At 42.8% G+C, this 25698-nt stretch overlaps 2 protein-coding genes and 1 long non-coding RNA gene across 4 annotated transcripts; 2 read left to right on the top strand and 1 right to left on the bottom strand.

The window, feature by feature from the left end:
- Positions 1-417: 417 nt before the first annotated feature.
- LOC129170121 (drebrin-like protein B) lies at positions 418-8983 on the top strand. 2 transcript variants are annotated; one of them, XM_054757337.1, is made up of 14 exons: positions 441-1370; positions 1439-1494; positions 1568-1680; positions 1783-1857; positions 3144-3287; positions 3375-3452; positions 3519-3670; positions 4238-4292; positions 5101-5166; positions 5247-5358; positions 5438-5698; positions 5792-6012; positions 8619-8679; positions 8764-8983. In XM_054757337.1, exons 1-14 carry the CDS (start codon positions 1138-1140, stop codon positions 8898-8900), a joined length of 1764 nt encoding a protein of 587 aa, XP_054613312.1. In that variant the 5' UTR covers positions 441-1137; the 3' UTR covers positions 8901-8983. The 2 variants fall into 2 exon arrangements, with proteins under 2 accessions (XP_054613311.1, XP_054613312.1); XM_054757336.1 differs by having other exon boundaries at positions 418-1370; positions 3144-3452.
- A 551-nt stretch (positions 8984-9534) lies between these two features.
- On the top strand, positions 9535-14485 carry LOC129170125 (cytochrome c oxidase subunit 5B, mitochondrial). The gene is made up of 4 exons (XM_054757341.1): positions 9535-9701; positions 10697-10767; positions 10848-10947; positions 14135-14485. The coding sequence occupies exons 1-4, from the start codon at positions 9605-9607 to the stop codon at positions 14245-14247; spliced, it is 381 nt and encodes a 126-aa protein (XP_054613316.1). The 5' UTR covers positions 9535-9604; the 3' UTR covers positions 14248-14485.
- A 1533-nt stretch (positions 14486-16018) lies between these two features.
- On the bottom strand, positions 16019-17856 carry LOC129170117 (uncharacterized). Its single transcript, XR_008566529.1, has 2 exons — positions 17589-17856; positions 16019-17473 (listed from the first exon to the last, which is right to left on the bottom strand). It is a non-coding gene; the product is annotated as an uncharacterized LOC129170117 (long non-coding RNA).
- Positions 17857-25698: the final 7842 nt, after the last annotated feature.

A 25698-nucleotide genomic window follows, 5' to 3' on the forward strand; every position in this document is an offset into this window, starting at 1 on the left:
GCGCATAAGTGCACTCGTGTATTTACACTTAGTCTTTTGTGCCCTTGTGTACTTAGTCTTGTAGTGCATAAGTGCGCTTGCGTACTTACACATAATGTTTTAGCGCATAATTGCACTTGCGTACTAACACTTAGTCTTTTGTGTACATAAGTACAATGGTCTTTTAGCTCATAAGTGCATCACTGTACTCACACTTAGTCTTTTGTGCGCATAAGTGCACTCGTGTACTTACACTTAGTCTTTTGTGCACATAAGTGCACTTGCTTACTTACACTTAGTCTTGTAGCGCATAAGTGCACTTGCGTACTTACACTTAGTCTTTTGTCTGCGTTTGTGCACTCGTGTACTTACACTTAGTCTTGTAATGCATAATTGCACCTTTGTACTAACACTTAGTCTTTTGTGTGCATAAATGCATTTGCATAAGTGCACTTGTGTACTAACAATTTTGTGCACATAAATGCACTTGCAGACTTACACATAATATTGTAGTTCATAAGTGCACTTGAGTACGAACACTAAGTCTTTTGTGTGCATAAGTGCACTTGTGTACTTACACTTATTATTGTGCATTTAAGTGCACTTGTGGACTTACACTTAGTGTATAAGTGTAACAGTGTATAAGTGCGTTGACTCAATAGGTTAAAATGCAGTGCACTGAAAATGGTGACTGTGCAGTGGTGGACACTCACCAAGGTCAGTCGCCGCCATGTTGGCTACATGTATGCTAACCTTGGGGCTAAGGAGGGAGCGGCGTTGCTGGACGTGACCTGGTGAGCCCGTGTCAACATGGCGGCCAGTGTGTAGAAAGAATGTCACCATGTGTGGAAATCACCATGGAAGATGGAAAGTCCAGCACCACCTGTGGCTGGACTCTGATGACCTGACCAGGAATGATCTTCCATGGTCAAGCTTCTTTAGGAAAAGGCGTCGCTGAAAAGCCAAAGAAAAAGCAAAACACAGAGTTGACCTTTGACATGAAGCACGGTGGCGCGTTGATGTCAGAAGTGACGTTGATGGCAATCATCACCTGATCAAGATGAGGTCATGTGACCAGTGGTGCCTTCAAGCGCACCATGCAAATGTCAGTGCCAACGTGCCGTGTCCCCCTCCTGCCAATCGCAGCTTGTTTTTGTGATGTCATCAAGCACGCGAGGACACGCCCCGGGCGGGCCGGGAATGCGGCCCGTCTGGTTCTCCCCGAACAGGTTGGTCTGGAAGGGACGCTTCAATCGGCGCTCGGGACGACCGGCGTCCCCGTCTTCTTGTCTTCCAGCGGCAAGCAACATGGCTGTCAACCTGAGCAAGAACGGCGCCGAGCTGATGGCGGCCTACAAGGACGTGGTGGACGGCCGCTCTGACACAAACTGGTCAGTGAGACACCATCATCAACTTCCTGCCGCAACCTGTAACGTGCGTGTGTGTGTGTGTGTGTCAGGGCTTTGTTCACCTACGAGGGCAACAGCAACACCATCCGACTGGCGGGAAAAGGAGGTGAGAGCAGTCAGGTGACACTGGGTCTCACACGCACACACACAGCCTTTCACCTGTGTGCGTGTGTGCACAGGTGGGGGTCTGGAGGAGATGGTGGAGGAGTTGAACAGCGGGAAGGTGATGTACGCCTTCTGTCGAGTACAAGACCCCAACTCTGGGTTGCCCAAATATGTCCTCATCAACTGGGTAGGACGCACAACATCAAGGACACGCTCTCCTATAAGTACACACTTGTACACACAGCAAGCAAGGTGTGTGTGTGTGTGTGTGTGTGTTGCTGTGCCACAGACAGGTGAAGGCGTGAAGGACTCCCGCAAAGGAATGTGTGCCAATCACCTGACTTCAGTAGCCAACTTCCTCAAGGTGAGTGTCACACGCCTTGGTGCGCTTCTACAATGCTGTACTGTGTACACTGCGCACTTAGAGTAGTTCCGTTCCGTGTAGTGCTGTCCCAAATTCTTTCCCCCATCTACACCCCTTGGCGCTCACACCTTAGCCCTTCATTTTAGCAGAATTGGGACACCACTTGATTCTCATGAACACACAAAACCTACATGGGCTAAGGGCTAAGATAAGGAATAAGGGATTCAGCCTTTTAGCACATAAGTGCACTTGGGCACTCACACTTGGTCTTTGTGGGCATAAGTACATTTACATACTTATACTCAGTCTTTTAGCGCACAAGTGCAGTTACATATATGCAATTAGTTTTTTAGCACTTTAGCGCATAAGTGCACTTGTTTACTTATACTTGGTCTTTTAGTACTTAAGTGCACTTGTGTACTTACCCATTGTCTTTTAGCACATAAGTGCACTTGCATATATGCACTTAGTCTTTTAGCACTTTAGCACATAAGTGCACTTGTTTACTTATACTTGGTCTTTTAGTACTTAAGTGCACTTATGTACTTACCCATTGTCTTTTAGCACATAAGTGCACTTGCATATATGCACTTAGTCTTTTAGCACTTTAGCACATAAGCGCACTTGTTTACTTATACTTGGTCTTTTAGTACTTAAGTGCACTTATGTACTTACCCATTGTCTTTTAGCACATAATTGCACTTGGGTACTCACACTTGGTCTTTGTGGGCATAAGTACATTTGCATACTTATACTTAGTCTTTTAGCGCACAAGTGCACTTGCATATATGCACTTAGTCTTTTAGCACTTAAGCGCATACTGTAAGTGCATTGTCTTTTAGCACATAAGTGCACTTGGATATTCACACTTGGTCTTTTGTGCGCATAAGTACACTTGCATACTTACACTTAGTGTTTTGGCGCTTTAGCGCATAAGTGCATTTATGTACTTACACTTGGTCTTTTAGTGCACAAGTGCAGTGACTTACCATTTGTCTTTTAGCACATAAGTGCACTTGTACTTAGGCTTTGGGGGTATTATATCGACATGTTTTGTGGCAACTTTTTAAATTTGTTTCCTTTTTATCATAAAACAAGTGTTTCGATGCAGCTGATGGAGTGTTTACTGCTCCAGCAAACAGATGGGCATTAACATGTCCTCACATTTCTCTCTTGTCCCAAAGAAGTTTAAACCTTCGTTTGAATTTTAACGATCGGCACAGGAAATGATTAAGTCACTCATGTGTATTTCACTCCCGTGACCGCGCCTTTTCGTGCGCACACAGGGGGCCCATGTGACCATCAACGCTCGTGACGAGGATGATGTGGAGCCAGACGTCATCTTGTCTAAAGTGTCCAAAGCATCGGGATCCAACTACAGCGTCCACAAAACAACACAGCAGTATGGAGATGCTCCCAGAGGACCTGTGGTGAGGACGCACACACACACACACACACATTTGCATGACAAAAGAATATTCCAGATGTTCTCATCAGGTTCCGTCTCGTTGTCTCAGGGTTCCGTTTACCGCAAAACAAACGCGGTGGAGGAAATTCAACAAATTGACAAAGACACCTTTTGGCTCCAAGCTCAGGTAGGGGGCGTGTCTCTGCGGTAGTAGTGAGCGTGGAGGCTTTAAACACACGTGTGTCTCGCCCAGAGGGAGGAGGAGGCACGGCGTCAGCAGGAGGTGAAGAAGACAGACCTCCAGAGGCAAAGCTTGGACAAGGAGAGGAGGGACACGGAGGAGAAACAGACCAGGGACAGAGACAAGAGAGCCCACGAGAGAGCGGCGCTCATCGACCAGCAAAGGTGCGCCAGGCGTCACGTCACCTGTCCCCCTCCACCGCCCGCACATGCACGGTGCAGCGTGTCGCCAAAGCAACAGGCGGCGCTCTTTATCCGCCTGAATGCTCATAAGTGCACTCCCGCTGAAAAGTTGAGCAAAATGCAGTTTGCTGTCACTGTGGCATACTCGACACGGTGAGTGTGCAGCGGTGGACGCTCACCGCCCTCAGCTGCCACCGTCTTGGCTGCGTAGCAGAAGAGGAGGGGCTGCCTCGAGTGGTTGCAATTCACTGTGAAAAAAGGAGAGAAGAAGAAGAAGATACTGTAAATACTGTGAAGTAAATACTGTGGTCATCATTCAGGTACCGGTAAGTGTAGAATGACAGTAAAGGATTTGGGACAGCACTACGCTGGCAGCGTTCACACACTCAGGAACTCAGTGCACAGTCGACGCAGTATACTTAGTGAAGTATTCCATTTGGGACACAGCCTAAATAACGACGTAATACGTAGTGTTACATATCACATGTCACACGCATCGTCATGATAGAATGTGACGTGTGTCATTTTAACAAATGTTGTGTTTGTCAGAATGCTCCAGAAACTAAGAGAAGAAGAAGAGAGAGCAAAAGAAGAAGAGCGGCAGGTGAGCAAGTACGCTCTTACTTCAATGGTTACGACATTACCACTGCACTACCTGGCAACACATGCCTGCTGCTACTTCATGCACGCTTCATGGACACAAACAACATGGCCGCTGCCTCAGTGCTGTTGGCTGTCCGCCACCTGGATGCACTTGCGTACTTACACTTAGTCTATTGAGTGCATAAGTTTACTTGCGTACTTACACTTAGTCTATTGAGTGCATAAGTTTACTTGCGTACTTACACTTAGTCCATTGAGTGCAGAAGTGCACGTGGGTACTTATACTTGCCTTTAGCGTGTAAGTGCACTAGTGTACTTATACTTACTCTACTGAGTGCAGAAGTGCACATGTGTAATTACACTTAGTATTTTGAGTGTGTAAGTGCACTAGGGCACTTACATTTAGTTTACCGAGTGCATAAGTGCGCTTGCGTACTTACACTTAATCTTTTAGCGCATAAGTGCACTTTGGAACTTACACTTAGTTTATCAAGTGCATAAGTGCACTTGCATACTTTCTCTTAATCTATGGGGTGCATAAGCGCACATGTGTAATTACACTTACTCTTTTGAGTGTGTAAGTGCTAAAGGATTAGCGCATAAGTGCACTTGCATACTTACACTGAGTTTACCGAGTGCATAAGTGCACTTGCGTACTTGCACTTAGTCTATTGAGTGTGTAAGTGCACTTGGGTACTTACACTTAATCTATGGGGTGCATAAGTGCACATTTGTAATTACACTTACTCTTTTGAGTGTGTAAGTGTAGTTGCATGATAAGAAGTACATGTGTGTACTTTGTGCTGCAGACTCAGCAGGAAAAGGAGAACGAGTGGACGGGGTACAACATGGCTGCTCGGGTGCATGCGGCTAACGTGAGCGCGAACGGGCAGCGTCTTGAAACAGGTAATTGTCAGGCTGATTGGGCTAATTGGTCATGTGACCTGGGGCTCAGGAGGCTGAGGCCGTGATCTCCCAGCGCTCCTTCAACCCTCGAGACGTCTTCAAGCAGCGGGAGCAGAGTTTGAACCTCGACTATGGACGCGCGCCCTCCGCCCCCAGAGCGGGTAAGTGCCGGGGTGGGAAGGTTACGTGACCTCACATGCGCACACGAGCGCACGCTCATGGTTTCGCTGTGCCTGGCAGGGAAGCTGCAAAGCCCCTTTTTGTCCCAAAAACCCTTTGAGACTCAGTGCGTCCTGCGGCCTCAGACTCCGCCTTCCCAGAAACCTTTTGAGGTTCCTGCCGACCTGCGGCCTCAGACTCCGCCCTTTCAGAAACCCCTGGAGATCCAAAGCAACCCACACTCTTGGACTCCGCCCTCCTCGTCTCCTCCTGTCACAGCCTCGCCTGATTTGTTTCACTCGCACGGCGGCGAGCCCGCCGTCACTCCGCCGCACGTGGCAGGTTTGTTTGCTTTCTGTGTGCCGCTAGCTAGCATGGCTACTGTTAGCATGGCTGCTAAGGAGCTGATTGGAGATGACGTTTGTGGCACCGCAGACGCGCACACGGCCGAGGAGGACGATTGGTCAGACGAGTTTGACGAGGACATGTACGAAGCCGCCCCGCGTGAGGCGTTCGCCGGCAGCCTGCTCGAGACGCTCACGGCGGGCCCCGCTGACGTGACGTTTCCTCCGGGTGCAGATGGCAACATGTACGAGGCGCCCCTGCCCGCCGACGAGCACCAGCGCTTTGAGGACGTCGCACAGGATGCCAGCACGGTGAGTGGATGTGGTTGGCCGAGCAATTAATAAATGAAAACACACTTGATTAGGTACACCAACTCAACACATTTAAACACCATCAGCATCATCATCATCATTGTTCATTCCTCCACTGCACTAGTTCATCTTACTCGTACTAGTTACTAATAGTCCCTTCATTACTCGCTTACTCATACTTGTTATTAGTTACTAATACTCCTTACATTACTGGTTTACTCACACTAGTTACTAATACTCCTTACATTACTGGTTTACTCACACTATTTACTAATAGTCCTTTCATTACTCGCTTACTCATAGTTACTAGTTACTAATACTCCTTACATTACTGGTTTACTCACACTAGTTACTAATACTCCTTACATTACTGGTTTACTCACACTAGTTACTAATACTCCTTACATTACTGGTTTACTCACACTAGTTACTAATATTCCTTTCATTACTCGCTTACTCATACTAGTTACTGTTTACTAATAGTCCTTTCATTACTGCTTTACTCACACTAGTTACTAATATTCCTTTCATTAATTGCTTACTCATACTAGTTACTGTTTACTAATAGTCCTTTCATTACTGCTTTACTCACACTAGTTACTAATATTCCTTTCATTACTCGCTTACTCATAGTTACTAGTGACGAATAGTCTTTTCATTACTCGCTTACTCATACTAGTTACTCGTTACTAATACTCCTTACATTACTGGTTTACTCATACTAGTTACTAATATCCCTTTCATTACTCGTGTACTAATACTAGTTACTGATAGCCCTTTCATTACTCGTGTACACATACTAGTTACTGATATCCCTTTCATTACTCTTGTACTCATACTAGTTACTGATAGCCCTTTCATTACTCGTGTACTCATACTAGTTACTGATATTCCTTTCATTACTCGCTTACTCATAGTTACTAGTTACTAATACTCCTTACATTACTGGTTTACTCACACTAGTTACTTATATTCCTTTCATTACTTGCTTACTCATACTAGTTACTAGTTACTAATACTCCTTTCATTACTGCTTTACTCACACCAGTTACTAATATTCCTTTCATTACTCGCTTACTCATACTAGTTGCTAGTTACTAATACTCCTTACATTACTGATTTACTCACACTAGTTACTAATATTTTTTTCATTACTCACTTACTCATAGTTACTAGTTACGAATAGTCTTTTCATTACTTGCTTACTCATACTAGTTACTCGTTACTAATACTCCTTACATTACTGGTTTACTCATACTAGTTAATAATATCCCTTTCATTACTCGTGTACTCATACTAGTTACTGATATCCCTTTCATTACTCGTGTACTCATACTAGTTACTGATATCCCTTTCATTACTCGTGGACTCATACTAGTTACTGATAGCCCTTTCATTACTCTTGTACTCATACTAGTTACTAATATCCCTTTCATTACTCATGTACTCATACTAGTTACTGATAGCCCTTTCATTACTCATGTACTCATACTAGTTACTAATATCCCTTTCATTACTCTTGTACTCATACTAGTTACTGATATCCCTTTCATTACTCTTGTACTCATACTAGTTACTAATATCCCTTTCATTACTCATGTACTCATACTAGTTACTGATAGCCCTTTCATTACTCATGTACTCATACTAGTTACTAATATCCCTTTCATTACTCTTGTACTCATACTAGTTACTGATATCCCTTTCATTACTCGTGTACTCATACTAGTTACTGATATCCCTTTCATTACTCGTGTACTCATACTAGTTACTGATATCCCTTTCATTACTTGCTTCATAACTTCAACAAAATCATCATAGAACAATCGACTGCTTATATTCACACCTCACACAAACCACCAATCATATATCTCCTCCTTTTTCTTCTTTTTCTTCACCTTCAAGTTTTTCTTCTTCTTTTTCTTCTTTTTTTCTTTTACATTTTTCTTCCTCTTTTCCTTTTCTTCCTTTTCTTCTTCTTTCTCTTTTCTTGTCCTTCAACTTTTTCTTCTTCTTCTTTTTCTTCTCCTTCAACTTCTTCTTTTTTCTTACTCTTTTCTTTTTCTTCTTCTTTTTCTGTTTTGCTTCTTCGCCTTTTTCTTTTTTCATCTTCTTCTTTTTCTTGCAATTTTCTTTTTCTTGTTCTTTCTCTTTTCTTCTTCAACTTTTTCTTGTTTTTTTCAACATTTCCTTTATGTACTTCTTTTTCTTCCTCTTTTTTGCGTACCTCTTTTGTTCTCCTTCAACTGCTTCTCCTTGTCCCTTTCTTCTTCATCTTCTTGTCCTTCCTCTTTTCATCTCCATCTTTTTCTTGCTTGTTTGCCTTGACGACACTCTGCATTGTCGTACATCAAAGTAAAGTACCTTCATAGTACAGCATAGCGCTTGGCTGCACAAACAAAAGTGAAAGTAAGGCGTAGTGATGATGCTCACTGGAAATGTATCGCCGTAAAAGTCTCCATTTTATCTGGAAAAAATACTCCAGTAAAAATCGTCTCACACAGAAATAATCCAATTTTTTGCGCTGAGGGATGTGTGAATACGTCTTTTCTATCTGAGTATCTATCTACTCGTACCTTCCATCTACGTTTCATGTTGACTTTTAGGCTGAAGATGACGATGGAGGACACAACATTTGTGCCAAGGCCATGTACGACTACCAGGCGGGTGCGTGCACGCACACACACACACACACACAGACACACACATCACAGATGGCTAAGAAATGAAATACGGTCACCTGTTCCTCAGCTGATGACACGGAGATCACCTTTGACCCTGATGACATCATCACGAGGATCGAGATGGTGGATGAAGGCTGGTGGCGAGGGTTCGGCCCTGACGGCCATTACGGAATGTTTCCCGCCAATTACGTGGAGCTCTTGTAGTGATTGTCCAGATAAACGTTGGCCTTGCGTCACGTGAGCGCCGTGCTCTTGTGCACACGTGTAATAAACTTCTTTCATCTCCATGTGTGGAAGACGCCACTCGTCGTTTATTCTTGGGAAATGTAATTGCATTATTCACCATGATTCAAAATGAAAGTACTACAGTATATACTACAGTGTATACGTCATGAAGTCTAAAAGACTAAGAAGGGTTGTTTGTGTTCTTTTTGTGAAGAAAAGCTTTCATTTTTTCATAAGAGAAAGTAAAGCCTAGTTTCTCTCCCTAGACTAATTATTTAAAACATATTAAACAGACAATAATGAAAGATATTTTATAGCTATTTCATACATTTGATTTTATTCAGCCCCGTCTGATGTTTTATTGTGTTGGAATTTTATTGGTCTCTTCATTTTTGCAACTTTCTTGTCACTATTTACACATTTTATTCAGTTTACTCATTTATTACATTATTTAAATTGTATTGGGGTTTTTAAATGGTAATATTTGTTGTTGAAATGTAAATTGCTCATCGTGGAGTATGTGGGAATGAAAGTGCCTTTTTCTGTTTCAGTAGTCACTCTTTCAAAAAAAAATTACTCTGACGTCGTCGGTAGACGCCGAGTCTAACTGACATGACGTCACTTCAACGCGACCGTAGTAGGAAAGAAGAAGCAGCAGCAGCAGCAGCAGCAGCAACAACAAGATGGCGGCAAGGTTACTTCTCCGTTCAGCCTTCAGGGCCGCCGTGAGCCGCCGGGCCGGTCCGGTACCGACACTGAGCCGTAGCATGGCGGCTGGAGGTGAGCGCCGAACCACAGAACCGGAAAAAAACCGAAACGAAGTAGCTAAAAATTAAGTACGAGACGGTTTGTCCTCAGCAAGGACGCAGGAAGCAGCACAGTACTATTATTGTTAATGCCACTATTTTATTATATTTACTCACGTTGTAAAACAGTCAAATTACTTTACGTTTATTTGGATGTCATCGGTTGGGTTGTTCGTGGTTTTATTTGTGGTGAATACGCTTAACAAAGTTACATGACAGATCCCTATCTGTCTAGTGATATGAACATTTCATATCAAGACTAAAATGATCACGGTCTTGTTGGATGTGGTCAAAATGTTTCAAAAAAAGTCCTGACACACACTGAAGTCCAATGAACTTTTATTTAAAAATAAAATACACGATATGCTTGCCTTGGCCAGCATTGCAAACTGCGCGTGCGCGCCCTCTTCGGAATGCTCGCCGCTGATGGGACTCGACTGTCACGTCATCGCGCAATGCATTGCGGGCCGCGGGCGCCATTTTTGAGAGCTTTTGTTGACCTCGGAATTGGTGCTTTGAGAGAGACAAACGTTACCATCGGCTGCTTCTCTAGCGACTGAGCAATGTCACTGGTCCGTGACTTTATCCAAGTACGCTTGTCAATCGTATTTTCACTTGAAACGGTAATACTAACCACCAGGACGAAAGAATAGAGAACGTGTAACAATACATAGCTTATGCCGTCATAATGAGCGGCCACTATTGTGATAAACAAGTAAATAAGTAATCAATAACAGATTAAATAATAGATTAAATAAAAGAAAAGAAGTATTATTTATATTGCAATACAAATTACATTAAATTGTAACTAAATAAATATAGGAGTAAATGAAATAGTACAGGATGTTGATGAAGCACATCACATGACCACGCCAACATCCACATGATTGTTGTTCTTGAAAGTAAATCCATCAGGTGTTGCCATGAAGGGAACACTACCTAACACGCTTCTTCATCTTCTTGTGTCAGGTATACCTACGGATGAGGAGCAAGCCACCGGCCTGGAGAAGATCGTCATGAAGGCCATGAAGGAGGGCTCCGTAAGATAGCTTTATACGCTGCTTCGTGGCCGTCTTGCTTCTTCATCCCGTGTGAAAGGTGCCTGCGTGTTGCGTTACAGGACCCGTACAGCATGATGAAGCCGAAGGAGTACGCCGGTTCCAAAGCGGATCCTCACCTGGTTCCTTCCATCTCCAACAAGAGGATAGTGGGATGTGTGTGTAAGTCATGCATGCCCGTACTACAACTTTATTCTCAGAAAAAGATTACTTTCTTTTCCTTCATATTTGGACTTTATTTTCCTAAATTTACATATTTTTTTTCATATTTGCTGTTTTTTGTTTGTTGTTTTTTAAAAATTTCCAACTACTTCAATTTTCTTCTTATAAATGTTCTTCTCGTAGTTATAACTTTATTCCCATAATATTTGGATATTGTCATAACATTAGAGCTTTTTCCACAACCAAATGTTCCAAAAATTAGCATCTTGATGTTGTTCCCCCCCCCCTTAAAATATTGCAGCTTCGAATTTATTTTTTATGTCATTAAAATGATATTATTTTTCCTCAAGTATTAGGAGTTTATTCTCCTAAAATTGTGACTTTTAAAAAGATATATATATTTGGAATTTATTCATCCATCCATCCATCCATCTTCTACCACTTATCCGAGGTCGGGTCCCAGCGGCAGCAGCCTAAGCAGGGAGTCCCAGACTTTCCTCTCCCCAGCCACTTCGTCCAGCTCCTCCCAGTGGATCCCGAGGCGTTCCCAGGTCAGTTGGGAGACATCGTCTCTCCAACATGACCTGGGTCGTCCGCGAGGCCTCCTACCGATCAGACATGCCCTGAACCCCAGGGAGGCGTCCAGGAGACATCCTGACCAGATGCCCGAGCCACCTCATCTGGCTCCTCTCAATGCGGAGGAGCAGCGCTTCTCCTCAGGTTTCTCCGGGATGACAGTGCTTCTCACCTTATCTCTAAGGGAGAGCCCAGCCACCCTATGGAGAAAACTCATTTGGCCGCTTGTCCTTTCAATCACTACCCAAAGATCATGACCATAGGTGAGGGTAGGAACATAGATCGGCCAGTAAATTGAGAGCTTTGCCTTTGGGCTCTGCTGTCTCTTCACCACAACAGACCAGAGCCCGGATCACTGCAGACACTGCACCAATTCGCTTGTCAATCTCGCGTTCCATCCTTCCCTCACTCGTGAACAAGACCCCGAAGTAGGAGACTTTGAGGTGCTGATTCTCATCCCAGCCGCTTCAAACTCGGCTGCGAACCGATCCAGTGAAACTTGAAGGTCACGGCTCGATGAAGCCAGCAGCCAGAGACCCAATCCTGTAGCCACCAAACCGGAACCCTTCAACGCCCTGGCTGCACCGAGAAATTCTGTCCATAAAAATAATGAACAGAATCTGTGACATAGGGCAGCCCTGGCGGAGTCCAACCCTCCCTGGAAACGGGTCTGACTTATTGTCGGCAATGTGAAACCCACTCTGACACGGGTCATACAGGGAACAAACAGCTTGAATTAGCTGGTCCGATACCCCATACTCCCTTAGTATTCCCACAGAATACCTTGAGGAACACAGTCGAATGCCTTGACCACAAAACACATGTAGACTGGTTGGGCAAACTCCCATGCACCCTCAAGGACCCTGCTGAGAGTGTAGAGCTGCTCCACAGTTCCACAACCAGGACAAAAACCACACTGCTTCTCCTGAATCCGAGATTCAGTTATTCGGCGGATCTTCCTCTCCAGAACCACTGAATAGACCTTACCAGGAAGGCTGAGGAGTGTGATCCCACGATAGTTGGAACACACCCTCCGGTTCCCTTTCTTTAAAAAGGGGGACCACCATCCCTGTCTGCCAATCCAGAGGCAATGCCCCCGATGTCCACGCAATGCTGCAGAGTCCTGTCAACCAAGACGCGTTCACAGCATCCAGGGCCTAATGGAACTCCGGGTGAATCTCATCCACCCCCGGGGCTCAGCCACTGAGGAGCTTTTTGACAACCTCAGCCCCAGAGATAGGAGAGCCCACCGTGGAGTCCCACGGTGACGAGTGCACAAGTCCAATAACAAAGCACCACTCGGGTTCAGATCAGGGGTGCCATTTGGACTTTGGTCTCCTAAAATTGTGCTTTTAAATATATAAATTACAGTAGACGCCCCTACAACGTAAATAATCCGTTCCAAGAACCTTTATGTTATAGGGTTTTTATGTTATACGAAGCGTAAAATACATGTAAATAGCCTAATCCGTTCTAAGATCTTCCCAAACTCACCACCTTTGGCACTTCAAAATATTCAAAGTCCACCAAATATTGTGGGAAAATATAAGAAAACGTTAGCATAAACATAGTAGAGTAACATTCCAATATAAAATAAGGTAATAAATAAGATTACTGTAAATGAATAAAACTGAATAACAAAAACAATCTTACCGTTCACGAGATGTCTTGATCAGGAGTGCAAGTTGAGGCAGGAAGGAGGAGGAGGACTAGCCTGAGTCGAAGAGAGAGGAAGACTCAGAGTCTAAGAGTCAGGTGGTCTCACAAACAAACGCACACACACTACACGATAATGCTGTGTGCAAACTTTTAATTTGTAACTTAACTTAATTGTTTAAGTTAGTTTCAGGGGGACTACAAAGAGGAAGGAGGTTGAAGGGACAAGCCTGTCTCACACAAACTCACGTACGTGCTCTATAACTCAGCCAATGAGATGAGAGCATAGACGGTGCCCTGATAATCAGCCAATGAGATGAGAGCGTAGGCGGTGCCCTGATAATCAGCCAATGAGATGAGAGCGTAGGCGGTGCCCAATAATCAGCCAATGAGATGAGAGTGGAGGTGGTGCCCCGAAAATCAGCCAATGAGAGCGTGAAGCGTCAGAAGGCGTCGCCAAGTGTTAGTCTGAACTTGCACCGACTTGAGGCATTAATAAAGTTGATGGGAAAAAAAAAAAAGACTTGCACTGACTTGACGCTTTATGGAAGATATTCCATATTTTATATATATATATATATATATATATACACACTGTATGTGTATATGTGCACTTTATTCTCCTAAAATTACATTTGTTTTTAATTTTTTATTTCCCAACTATTTAAACTTTCTTCTTGTAAATGTTTTTCTTGTAATTACGACTTTATTCTCATAACTTTTTCTGCAACTGAATTTTCCAAAAATTACAATTTTATTTGTTTCTCACACTATTGCAACTTAAAAAAAAAATTCTTTAACATTTCAACGTTATGCTACTAAAATATTTTTCCTCATAATGTCAGGAGTTTACTCTGGTAAAATTAGGATTTCTCTTTTTTTCCTCAATATTTTTTGTTGCTTTTTTTTGGTAAATGCTATTTTTAGAATGTGGTGTGTTGTTGTTGTTGTTGAGGTGAGGAAGACAACACGGCCGTGGTGTGGTTCTGGCTCCACCAGGGCGAGGCTCAGCGCTGTCCGTCGTGCGGTTCCCATTACAAACTGGTCCCACACGAGCTCCCCCACTAGACCCGGAACAAGAAGCGTGCCGTCGTACTTTGGGAACATCCTGTTTTCTCCTATCTACTTCCTGCTCTTGACTCCCACATTCAGCTCTCATTGGACTTTTGTTGTCTTTACATACTTGATCAACCTGCTGACCTCATCGTCATCATCACGAGTCTTTGCTGGTGTCCAGCATGTCTTTCGTCCTCCGCAACGTTCCACTCACTCCTCTTATTCCAACAATAAAGTCCATTCACTTCTACGATGTGCCGTGCTTTCCTTCTTTCAATCAACTTCATTTTCTGTCAAAACAGGAAGTACAACGCAAACACTTGTCCGCTTAAAGCAAACTCATCCCGTCGTCCCTCATCGTGCTTCAAATGTGAATATTATGAGTCCAAAAGATGTGTAATGAAGCAAATATTACGTATTGTTTTGCCTAAAGGAAGCATTTTCAAGCACAAAAATGGCTGCAGGAAGTCAAATCCAAATACAAGGCATTCAGGACGCATTGAAAGAGGTTGCGATATGTAGTATTGTACACTGGTCACTAGGTGGCAGTGATGTTACTGTAACATTGGCTTGATGGGCTTTTATTGCCACTTTGAAACATCTCACAACAGCCACAATAATCCCTAACACGAGATACTGTTGCGGCCATAATCCACAACAAGTTCAAGTTCACACGTCACTTCCTGTCAGTGCCACCCCAACACATTTACAGCAACACACACGAGCATGAGTCTTATTTTGTCTTATGTCTACTGTGTAGGCTAATAAGAGTGTAAAGGTGACCATAGGGGTGTTATTTCATACCTGAGGGCTCTAATGTTAAAAAGTGTACCGGTATTTAGAAGATGATAAACAGGTTTTCTATGCTCTAACTAGCAAAGTATTTCATTTGTAAATAAGGAATACTACTTTGTGGAAATGGACTTATCACGATTGTGTGGAGCCGATGAAGCGCCATAAGCCAGGGATCAGGCAAGCAGGTGACTTCCTGGTGCTGCCATGTAAGAAGGTAACAGCACTGACAAGATGACATTCTATACAGTTTTGCTTTTGAAAACGTGTCTTAATCAAATTCCGCTCATGTGTAATGTAAAAAAAAAAAAAAATAGAATATTAGAATATGGCTTTTTCCTCTTTAATATTTGGACTTTATTAAAGCTGGGGTTTTTTTTCTTACATTTCCTATGATTTCAACTTTCGTCTTGTTCTTCTCGAAATATTATGACTTTATTCCCGTAATATTTGAACTTTTTCCCCAACCTGATGTTCCAAAAATGACAACTTTAGTTTTGTATGTTTTTCATAATATTACATATTTTAATGCGTCTTTATTTTTCTTTCATATTTAAACTGCAACTAAAATGACTTTTTACTCATATACTGTATTACATTATTCTCCTAAATTTCAGACTTTTTTCTCATAATATTTTGACTTTATTTTGGTGAAATTACCACTGATTTTTGTTTTAGTTGTAGAAAGAAAAAGAGAAAAGGGTGAAATTCCTTTGGTTTATCATGTAGGAATATGACAAAAAATGAAGACACTGACCTTCAATAGAAACAAAGCCACATGACTTGTCAACACTTGAATGATACGGAGGACCAAATGGGACAAAATTAAATCTGTTTTTCCCCAGACTGGTGTCATTGCATGCGCTGCTCGGCTGCTCAGGTCAAACTGGCACAAACATCCAAACAACGCAGGCAGGCTGGCAGGGCCCCCCACACGTCTCCCCAGCCCAGATGTGTCATAGGTACAAAATGACCAGATAACAACATAGCATTTGACTTGACAACCTTTATTAATAATAACAAATGTACTGGAAGCAGAGATACAGTAGGCTAACTGTATGGCTCACATAATATAACATCAACCTGAAATAAATATTAAATTACAAAATTCAACCTGAAATAAATACATATAAAATACAAAATAACTTAAAATTAACTTTAAAATTATTTATTTCAGGTTGATTTTTTTTACTGTGGTCCACAAATTTTAGTGCTGGTCTGGTGGTACTACTACTACTATTAACAAAAACTACTATTGCCATCTATTATTATAATATTATTTACAGTATGTTGTAGTAGTATTATTATGCATAGACTACAGCCCTAAGAAAACATAATTGAGGATCAAATAGTACGATATTTCAAACTTTACGTTCACTCCCTCCGTCAACGAATGCGCCATTACACAGTTACTCATTTCAATCAGTATTTCTCTGTAACGTCTCCTCAAAAGATGACTGTTAATTCATTTCACCAACAGGTGGTGACATTTATCTCCTTGCAAATAGTCCAAGCCTTATTAACAACATAAATTGATATAAAACTATAGCCAATACATTGTATATTGGTTACGACCACCGACTGGTCATTTTGCCACTCTTTTCAACAGAGGTGAATGCAGAGGGCGTTAGCAAGGCATTCAATAAATGTTCAGCAGGGCCGCTGGAGATTCCTATGTAATGGTGTTAGCTTAGGTGTCCATGCTACAAAGTTTGATTTCAACAACGGATCCACCTTCAAGTCAAGCACGACTTTCCTCGTGTTTTGCCTTTTGTCGCTCTTGCTCGCTCCTGATTCGTGAAGTCTTTTGGACGACATGTTGAAATCTCACCTTCTGTAGCTCTGCAACAGCCTCTGCCCTGCACGCGCACCCCTCTGATTGGTCAGCCGCCGAGTCCTGTCAATCATTGCGCCAGTGGCGGAGCCAGAAATGTTTCACTGGGGTGGCCAAGGTGAGACCACTACTCACATGGGGGTCGCAATAAGTTGATACCTGAAATGTCCAGCTGGCCAGTGCGGTGGCAGGAGAGTAACCGGGGGTGGCCACGCCCACCTATGGCCACCCCATAGCCCCGCCACTGCTTTTGGAGGGTCTATTAGAGCAACTAATAGGACATGTTTACAATGCAGAGTTTCTGGATTCTGCTCCCCATCATGACGTCCATGCGCAGGGAATTTTCTCCCAACAATCTCCTGCCACAATCAAAGTTAGTGCAAATCACAGCGCCATCTACTGGCGAGTTGATGCACTGCACCCAGCCGCTCCATTAGTCGCACTGTCTCCTGCCAATCAACAGAAAACTTGGAATGCTCTGTGTTGTTTTTAACTTCAGCCACTGTGGTGCGTCCGTCCTCCATCCATTTTTGATGCCGCTTGTCCTCACTAGGGTCACGGAGGTATGCAGGAACCTATCCCAGCTGACTTCCCGCGAGAGGTACGGTACACCTGAAAGTGCAAGATAGATAATACAAGGCCTAATTCCTTTCACTTGTCATGTAGGGATATGACACTACAACTAAGGCGTTAACTGTGCGAATACACTTGAATGAAGCCAACTCACATTCACTATGACTCACGGAAACACCGCCATCTGCTGGCAATGCAATCAGCTACCATCTCGCCGTCAACACGGATCGTCTCTTATCATGAAACATTGCCAAGTAAACATTTCACCTTCACAAATGTGCACCCATAATAATATGAGACCATACATACCCACGATGCCACCAAAGACAGATGTATACCACTGAACTCTATAACTGGAATGGCCCCGATCGCTTGCTGCGCATTGGAGGCCTGAAGCCACCGGAAGTATAGAAGTCGCCATGTTGTTTCACCCAAAACAAGAAAGCCTCAGAACTAAGAAGAGGTGCCGTCTTATGCTGATATTAATTGCACAAATCGTGATACCCGTGAAAATCGCGAGAAGGGACTTACATTTCACAGGTAGGTAAATGCTTATAAATAATAAAAAATAGATACTTTAAATCTGTAAGCATCTTTTCATCTAAGTAGTTGTAAATGAGCCCTTATTCTCCTTTAGATTTCCACACTGCAATGTTCAACTTCTAAAGCAATGGTAGTAAATATGCGGAGAGACAGGTGGATTCCTGCAGCCAGATCGCAACTCTGTTCAAGTCATTTCACCGAGGAGAACTTGGACAGGACCGGCCAGACTGTTAGATTACGACAAAATGCAGTTCCAACAATATTTGACTTTCCTGATCATCTTCTAAAGGTATGCTAGCATTTAACTTTGATACTACGTAGATCCTTATCGTAACAAATACCTTGTGAACACTGAAATTGACTTGTTATGATTTGTAATTTAACACCATAGAGGTAGGAAAAAAATTAAACTGGAGGGAAATTTTGAGATTTGGGTCTAGTAAATTTACTCTGTTTCAATGGAATTTTTGTTAATTCGTGTTAATTTTTATACCGAACCATAATAAATGTAGTGAATGAAGATACATGTATGTGTAAGCGTGTGTGCTTTTTTGGGTGAAGCAAGATGGCCGACCAATGGCTTCATGGGTCAGCAGGGACGCCCCTTCCAGTAGTATAGAGTTCAGTGGTCGCTACGCAATCCGCACCGGAAACACGATGGTTTCTGCACTTCCTCTTCCTCTTCTGTTGGTTTAATGGCGGGTTGCAACCATGACTTTAAGGGTGCATACCGCCACCTACTGTACCAGAGTATGTAACATGGGCCATGTTTCTTATTTTATACTAAATCAGATTATGAGGAAACTACTTATACTAATAATAATCTTAATAATAACACTATAATAAAATATTCTAATAATTATCTATATTATATGACACAACCCTGTGTCTTCTGCACTTCCTTCATTTCCTTTTTTTACGACCGTGTTTCTGTTGTGGTGTTTATTTTATTTTGAAGTTTATAACCATAAATACGGAGCCCCCGCTGGGACATGGAGAAAAAAAATATGATGAGTAAAAAAAGAAGAAGAAGAAAAAAGAACGAACTGTTTTGCGTTCCCTAGCAAAACTGTTTAAGGGCATTGCACCTCCATGTACGTACTTACTGCGGTAAAGTTAGAAACATATTCACATCTTCAAACTTCCGGGATGAATAACTCCCAAGTGAAGGTTCTAACGCAGCAAACATAACTCTTTCCCACCGTGCAACACAGACAAACAGCTACAAGCCACTTTTGATCAAAACGAGCCGTCTTCTGTGCAGTCTGACTTCTATTGATCTCCAGGAGAAGCCGGCAGCGAGACCGGAGCGCAGGGACCGTCTACAAATGTCTTCTTCTTCTATGGTGGTTGGCGTCAATGTTGCCAACTCCTCAGTAAGACGAGTATCTATTGGCTGTCCTGGAAGGCCATAGATGACGTCGTTGGCTAGTTTGCATGTTTTTATGCATATGATAAAAAACATACGTATGATAGATTAACAGAGTAAATAAAAACACCTTGATTATGTTCAGAAGTACAAAAATATACACGAAGCAACAAGTTTGTGAAAATGGACTTTTACATCATTTAGGGCAATTTTTATGAGGTTGTTAATAAATTCACTTGTGTCACGTGGAGCACTGATCAAAAGTCACCTCACACATCAGCGACTCCTTCCTGGTATTACTACAGCAATTAGTTTGGAAAATGTGCTTTGAAATCATTTTGGAATTATCGTTAATAAATTCAATTCTGTCACATGTCCATTCAAAAACTTCACTTCTGTGAAGAGTAAGACCACAGAATTCACCTCACACATCAATGGATCAATGGCCAAGTGAAGCTATGAACGGACATGTTACACAATGCGTTTGTTAAACAATAACATTTCCCCCAAATGATTTAAGGCACATTTTCCCAAAGTCTTTGCTGTAGTGTGAACAGGAGGAGGTCGCTGATGTGTGAGGTGACTTTTGATCAGTGCTACACGTGACACAAGTGAATTTATTAACGACCTCATAAAAATTGCTCTAAATTATGTCAAAGTCCATTTTCACAAACTTTTTGCTTCGTAAATATATTTCTAGCCACGACGTCATCTATGGCCTTCCAGGACAGCCAATAGATACTCGTCTTACTGAGGAGTTGGCAACATTGACGCCAACCACCATAGAAGAAGAAGACATTTGTAGACGGTCCCTGCGCTCCGGCCTCGCTGCCGGCTTCTCCTGGAGATCAATAGAAGTCAGACTGCACAGAAGACGGCTCGTTTTGATCAAAAGTGGCTTGTAGCTGTTTGTCTGTGTTGCACGGTGGGAAAGAGTTATGTTTGCTGTTTCCGGCGTGACCACAGTTGCGTTATCTGTAATGGGTATGGAGTCACCCACACTAAGAGACCGGCACAGCGTACATAGTGTACAAAGCAGATGAAGAGGCTAACAGAACATCTATATTTGACATTAAAAAGCGGGAAGATTCTCCCATTCCTTCAAGTAACGCAACCTTCGTCCCTTAAAGAAATACATTTATCATGATAGAACAAAAAAGTAGGTACATTACCTCTTAGCTATTATTGAGCTATATAAACCTATCAATTCTGGACATACATTTAATCAGAGGAATTTTACACGATCGAAAATATCTGAGAGATCGACAGTGCAAAACCCTTAAATTATCCATCATAAATCTACATTTCAATCATACTTACAGGTGAAATGTTCGTCCACAGCCTTTGAACTGGCGATTTGTGCAGTTAATAGCTGCACGTGCAGGCATCTTAAGGCGAAATTTGTGTCCAATCCGAATTAATAAAAGAAGTTCACCACGAATGCAAAAGCTTGTCGAGAAGTGTTTCTTGCAAGTGGCAATATGGCGGCCGTGTGGCTTCACAAGTCATCGCCAATGAGCTATGCAGATACAGTTAAACCTGTCTTAGCGGCCACCTTTATAGAAGGGCCACCTGCCTATAGCAGCCACTGAAAAATCCCCCCCAGCAAATGTACATGTTGTAGACCCTGTGTATAGCAGTCACCTGTCCAACGCGGCCAGCGGCCACCCATTTTGTCTCCCTTGGTCAATATCTGACCGCATATAGTGGCCAAATTACCAACTCAAGTAGAAGCTTCATGCACGAAAAAGTTTAGTTTTTCAATCAATGAAGCCGTCGTGTGTAGACTTTAATTACTGAGTCCTAGCTCAGTCACAATCATTCACAAGATCCACACTAACTGTCAGTTGTTCCACATAAAAAAGCCGTCTTCTTTTGAGCTTGCTATTTCCTGGTCAAACATGTAACTTTAAGAGCATTTGCACCAAAACACTACCGCAAAGCACGCTGGGGAACAGGAAGTGCTCCCAGCGACGCTACAATACGCTAGCATGCATGCTATTGTATGTTTTTAAAAAGCCAGCGGGAGCAAAACTGAGTTGGGTTGTACTTTATTGAAGTATTTTTGATCAATCCTCATCCACAAATCCATCAAGTCCTCATCTTCTGTATCCCAAATGAACAGCGGGGCAAGTTCTCCATCAAACACGCCAGGTTCCCTCTCATCAGAGTCAGTCCAAGCATCTACAATCCATTCACAAAATTGTGGCGTAATTCGCACGGCGCTACCTCCCAGTCTTAGTGAAGCTGTGTTCGCTAGCTGTCATCCATCGCTCCCACGCCGCTCGCAACTTGACTTTAAACGCCGTGTTTACACCGATGTCCAGCGGTTGGAGTTCCTTCGTCAAGCCTCCCGGAATGATGGCAAGCTCCGAGTTCATTGGCTGCACTTGGTTTTTCACAGCTGCTGTGGTGACGCGTGGGGAAAAAAACATCCGGTCTCTTTCCGTACACGTCACTCAGCCACTCAGCCATTTTCTCCTCGTGCTTCCAGCCCCTCTGATTGGTCCAGTAGGAAACTTTTCTTTAGGCAGCGTCTTCCTCTTAAATCACCACAGGCAGCAGTTTCTGTCCATTACCATGGCAACCATGTCCCTGTTGTGTGTATCGCTACCGTGCTGGTCCCCTTCTCTACAGTGTGGTTCGCCGGGATGTCAAAAGTGAGCGACACGTCGTCCATGTTGGTGATGTAGTTGGCTAGTAGTTGTCTGCAATGTTTTTACTGCAGTAGGAGCGGAAGATGGCCAGCTTTGCTTATAATCCGCTGGATGTTGCTGCACCACGGTAGTCCTTGCCCGGATGGATAGATGGCGCCGTTTCATAGAATATACTTATATAACTACTGGGGCGTGCTTAGCGTCCTCAGTCACGTCCACCTTTCCTCTATACAAGCAGCGTGTCGGCAGGAGACACTCCCAGTCAGTCGAGCGGAGCGCTCATCAAAGTCACACAGCAACACTTACAGATTTTGGAACTCGGTACACACATACGGCGCTCCATCTTGCTTGTACTCGTTGCCAGATTGTTTCCAACCTCGTGCCAACTACCTGCTTTCTCCAGCATCTACAAGTAGTACCTTGTGTTGTTCTGGTCAGTACTACAAGTAGCTTTTGGCCTAGCACTCCCTGCAGCGGTAAGTTCCTGCTTGATTACTCAGCAGTGATTTTTTTGTTGTATTTTCCTGTCTATGTTTTTGTGCAGCGTTTTCTGTTCTTGCCTTTTCCCCGCGCTGCATCCGGGTCACTTTCTGTTGATACTTTACCTTTTTGCCTTTGTTGTACCTTTTTACATTTTTCCCACATTGTGGTCACCTTCTGTTATAATAAATTATTATTTTAAAGAACTTGCTCAACTCTGCAGAGTGATTCCAATACCTGGCTCAGCCGAAACGTAACAAACAAGTTATTATTAACTTTATGCATTATTCTAGCAGTTTGTAAGAATACTAAATCTGCTCATTTTAATATGTGTGATATTAAAAATAAAGGTGTGTATGTTGTCTATACTTGGTATTATGAATGATACTAATATGTGATATTAAAAATAAAGGTGTGTATGTTGTCTATACTTGGTATCATGAATTATCCTCACCATCTTTTTTGCAGTACAGTGAGTGAGTGAAGATTGCTTTTGTAATTATTTCCCATATCTCCACACAATACATTAAATATGCTAATACTAAGGAACAGTACAGGATGTGGAGTCATCTTTCTTCAATATTGAAGTACTTCTCTCCACCATTTGTCGTATACTGTATATGCTGTATAGGGTTAAATACACCAGGAGTGCTGTTGGGGGTGTAGCAGAGCAACTGCACGCTTCTCTTCTAATCGAAGGGCACGGCAAAATAGAATAAGTAACGTCAAAGTGCACTTACAGTACTTAGTTACTTAGTTATCATTTTAGATGTTTCACAGCTTCAGTTATTCAGCAAACTTTTGGTATATTATAAATCAGGTTGTGTTCAATATGTTAGCTAGCGTCATTTAGATGACGTCACACACAGTCAACCGTATTCAAGGTCGCAGTGGAACAGTCTTAGGAGTTTCCAATAAACAATAGTCAAATACTGCAGCAAGTCAGCTTAGCATCAGGCATACTATTAGCTATGGGAGGGGGCCAGTCCTGCTGAGATGATGCCAGCGTGGGGGCCGCATTCGAGGAAGGAGCCAGTTCCACTGCATCCAGCTGACCACAGGCGGGGAAGAGATTGGGCAACCATCTTGCATGTGACAACTGTGCCAAGTCACCAACTCGTCTACACGCCTCATCAAAAATAGTCCCTCGGGATGACATTGTGCTGCTCGAAGAAAGGGACTGAAGATGGCCAACACTGTTCTTACAGAGGCACAACAACCCTCTGGGTGGTGATCATTCACACACATCCTTCCCCCATCCACAAATCCACGTTGGACAAAGTGTGGTGGCACCAAACACTTCGGAGGACAATAACATCCGTGTTTTAAGATGTCCCTCTGTATGTTTGTGAGGCCTATGGGAGGGGAAATTGTAGGATCATATTGTTTTATTAACTTGTTAGCTGAGTGAGTAAATATTTATTACAAATAGATTTGAGAATAACTGTTTGCATTGATGCTTATTGATTGAATTATTGTATTAACTGAGTGCCTTAATATAAGTAGATTGTAAATTGAACTGTTTTATGATGAACTGAGTGAGTGATTACAAGTAGTTTCTAGAAATAAGGCTTTATTAAAGAATTAGCTGAGTAGATGAACAACTGTTTGTGTGTCAAAGGTCCAACGGGAATAGTGCCAGCTCACACATAGGGTGCAATCAGTGAAGGCCAGCCGGGACCAGCAGCCAGATATGGTGACATAAACAAGTCAATAAGCCTTGAGACAGACTGGGAAAGTGTCAACAACTCAGCCAAGGGTCCGACTATCACCTGCTGGCGTCACACAGCTTTGTCAAAGAATCGGGGAGAAAGTCATCTTTGGAAAGCCTGGCGCCAATGGTCTTAGGAAAACCGTTATAAAAAGGCAGAGGGACTATCAATCGGGACCTGTCTCTCTGCCTTCGGTGGGGTGGCTGCAGGCGTCCATGAGAAGAGACACATTGCAGAGGTCCGAACTGCAAATGATTCTGTCTGACTTCTTTTTCAATCTAATACCAGCGTGTGAGCCTTCTTTCCTTCTCATAACTGGAGATGAACGAACACATAAGGGGGGGCCAAATTGGTTTAATTAATTTTCTAAAATGGTCCTTTTGACCTTTAGTAGGCTGCGGAGAATTTAATCTCCAATACATCATTAGCATCCCCAATTCATTTGCATACTGCCCGGCTTCAACGTTAACGTTTAAAAGGCTCGTCGCTCTCCAACGAGCTCTCCGTTTCCCCCCTGGTCAAGCTAAGGGGAGTCTTTGATATTTCCGATGTTCCTCTTTGAACTTCTACTACTACTGGCTTGCTTGGCGTGATAGAACATCCTGACTCGGTTCCATTTGGACAGATTTCTTGTGGGAGGCCATCCTGTCTGCATCTCATACCAAACCCATGTTATGTGCTACACGCATCGTGTCGTTTTTACCATCAGCATGCTAATATATGAGCAATGTATCCTTTGTTGTTTTGTGCAATTAATAGCAGCACAAGACGGCATCTCCAACTCCTCTTAGTTGTTAGGCTTTCTTGTTTTGGGTGAAACAACATGGCGACTTCTATACTTCCGGTGGCTTCTGGCCTCCAATGCGCAGCAAGCGATCGGGGCCATTCCAGTTATAGAGTTCAGTGGCGTACATATAGACCAGGGGTCGGGAACCTTTTTGGCTAAGAGAGCCATGAAAGCCACATATTTTAAAATGTATTTCCGTGAGAGCCATATCATATTTTTTAACACCGAATACAACCAAATGTGTGTATACAGTATTTAAGGAATACTAGCAATTTTAGAATATCAGTCTCTGAATGTATTCTTTGTAATAATGTTGTTATATTGAAGCTAACCAATAATAAATAACTTTTTACCATTAATGCAACTTCTGGTGCTGCATGGTTTTGTGCCCTACTCCGTATCTTTCTTTCTTTTCCTTTTTCATCAAAAGGGTTGTCTCTTCACAATTAGCTAGCTGACTATTTGATTAAAGAAGGTTTGATTAAAGGAGGGACAACCCCAATAATAATCAAGTTTTGGTGTCTGACACGGAAAACATGGGAAGGACAGCTGGCATTGCGCTAGAAAAAAAAATGGATGGGTTAAAATGCATTAGAATGCATATTTTGAATTTTGTAATGTTTCTGTTTCTGTAATGTTTTACTTTAAAATGTCAGAAAAACAAATTAAAATAAACACATTTTATGGTGTTAAGAAATGTCTGAGAGCCAGATGCA

The sequence above is a fragment of the Dunckerocampus dactyliophorus genome, chromosome 17 (genome assembly GCF_027744805.1).
Source record: "Dunckerocampus dactyliophorus isolate RoL2022-P2 chromosome 17, RoL_Ddac_1.1, whole genome shotgun sequence".
Lineage (NCBI taxonomy): Eukaryota > Metazoa > Chordata > Actinopteri > Syngnathiformes > Syngnathidae > Dunckerocampus > Dunckerocampus dactyliophorus.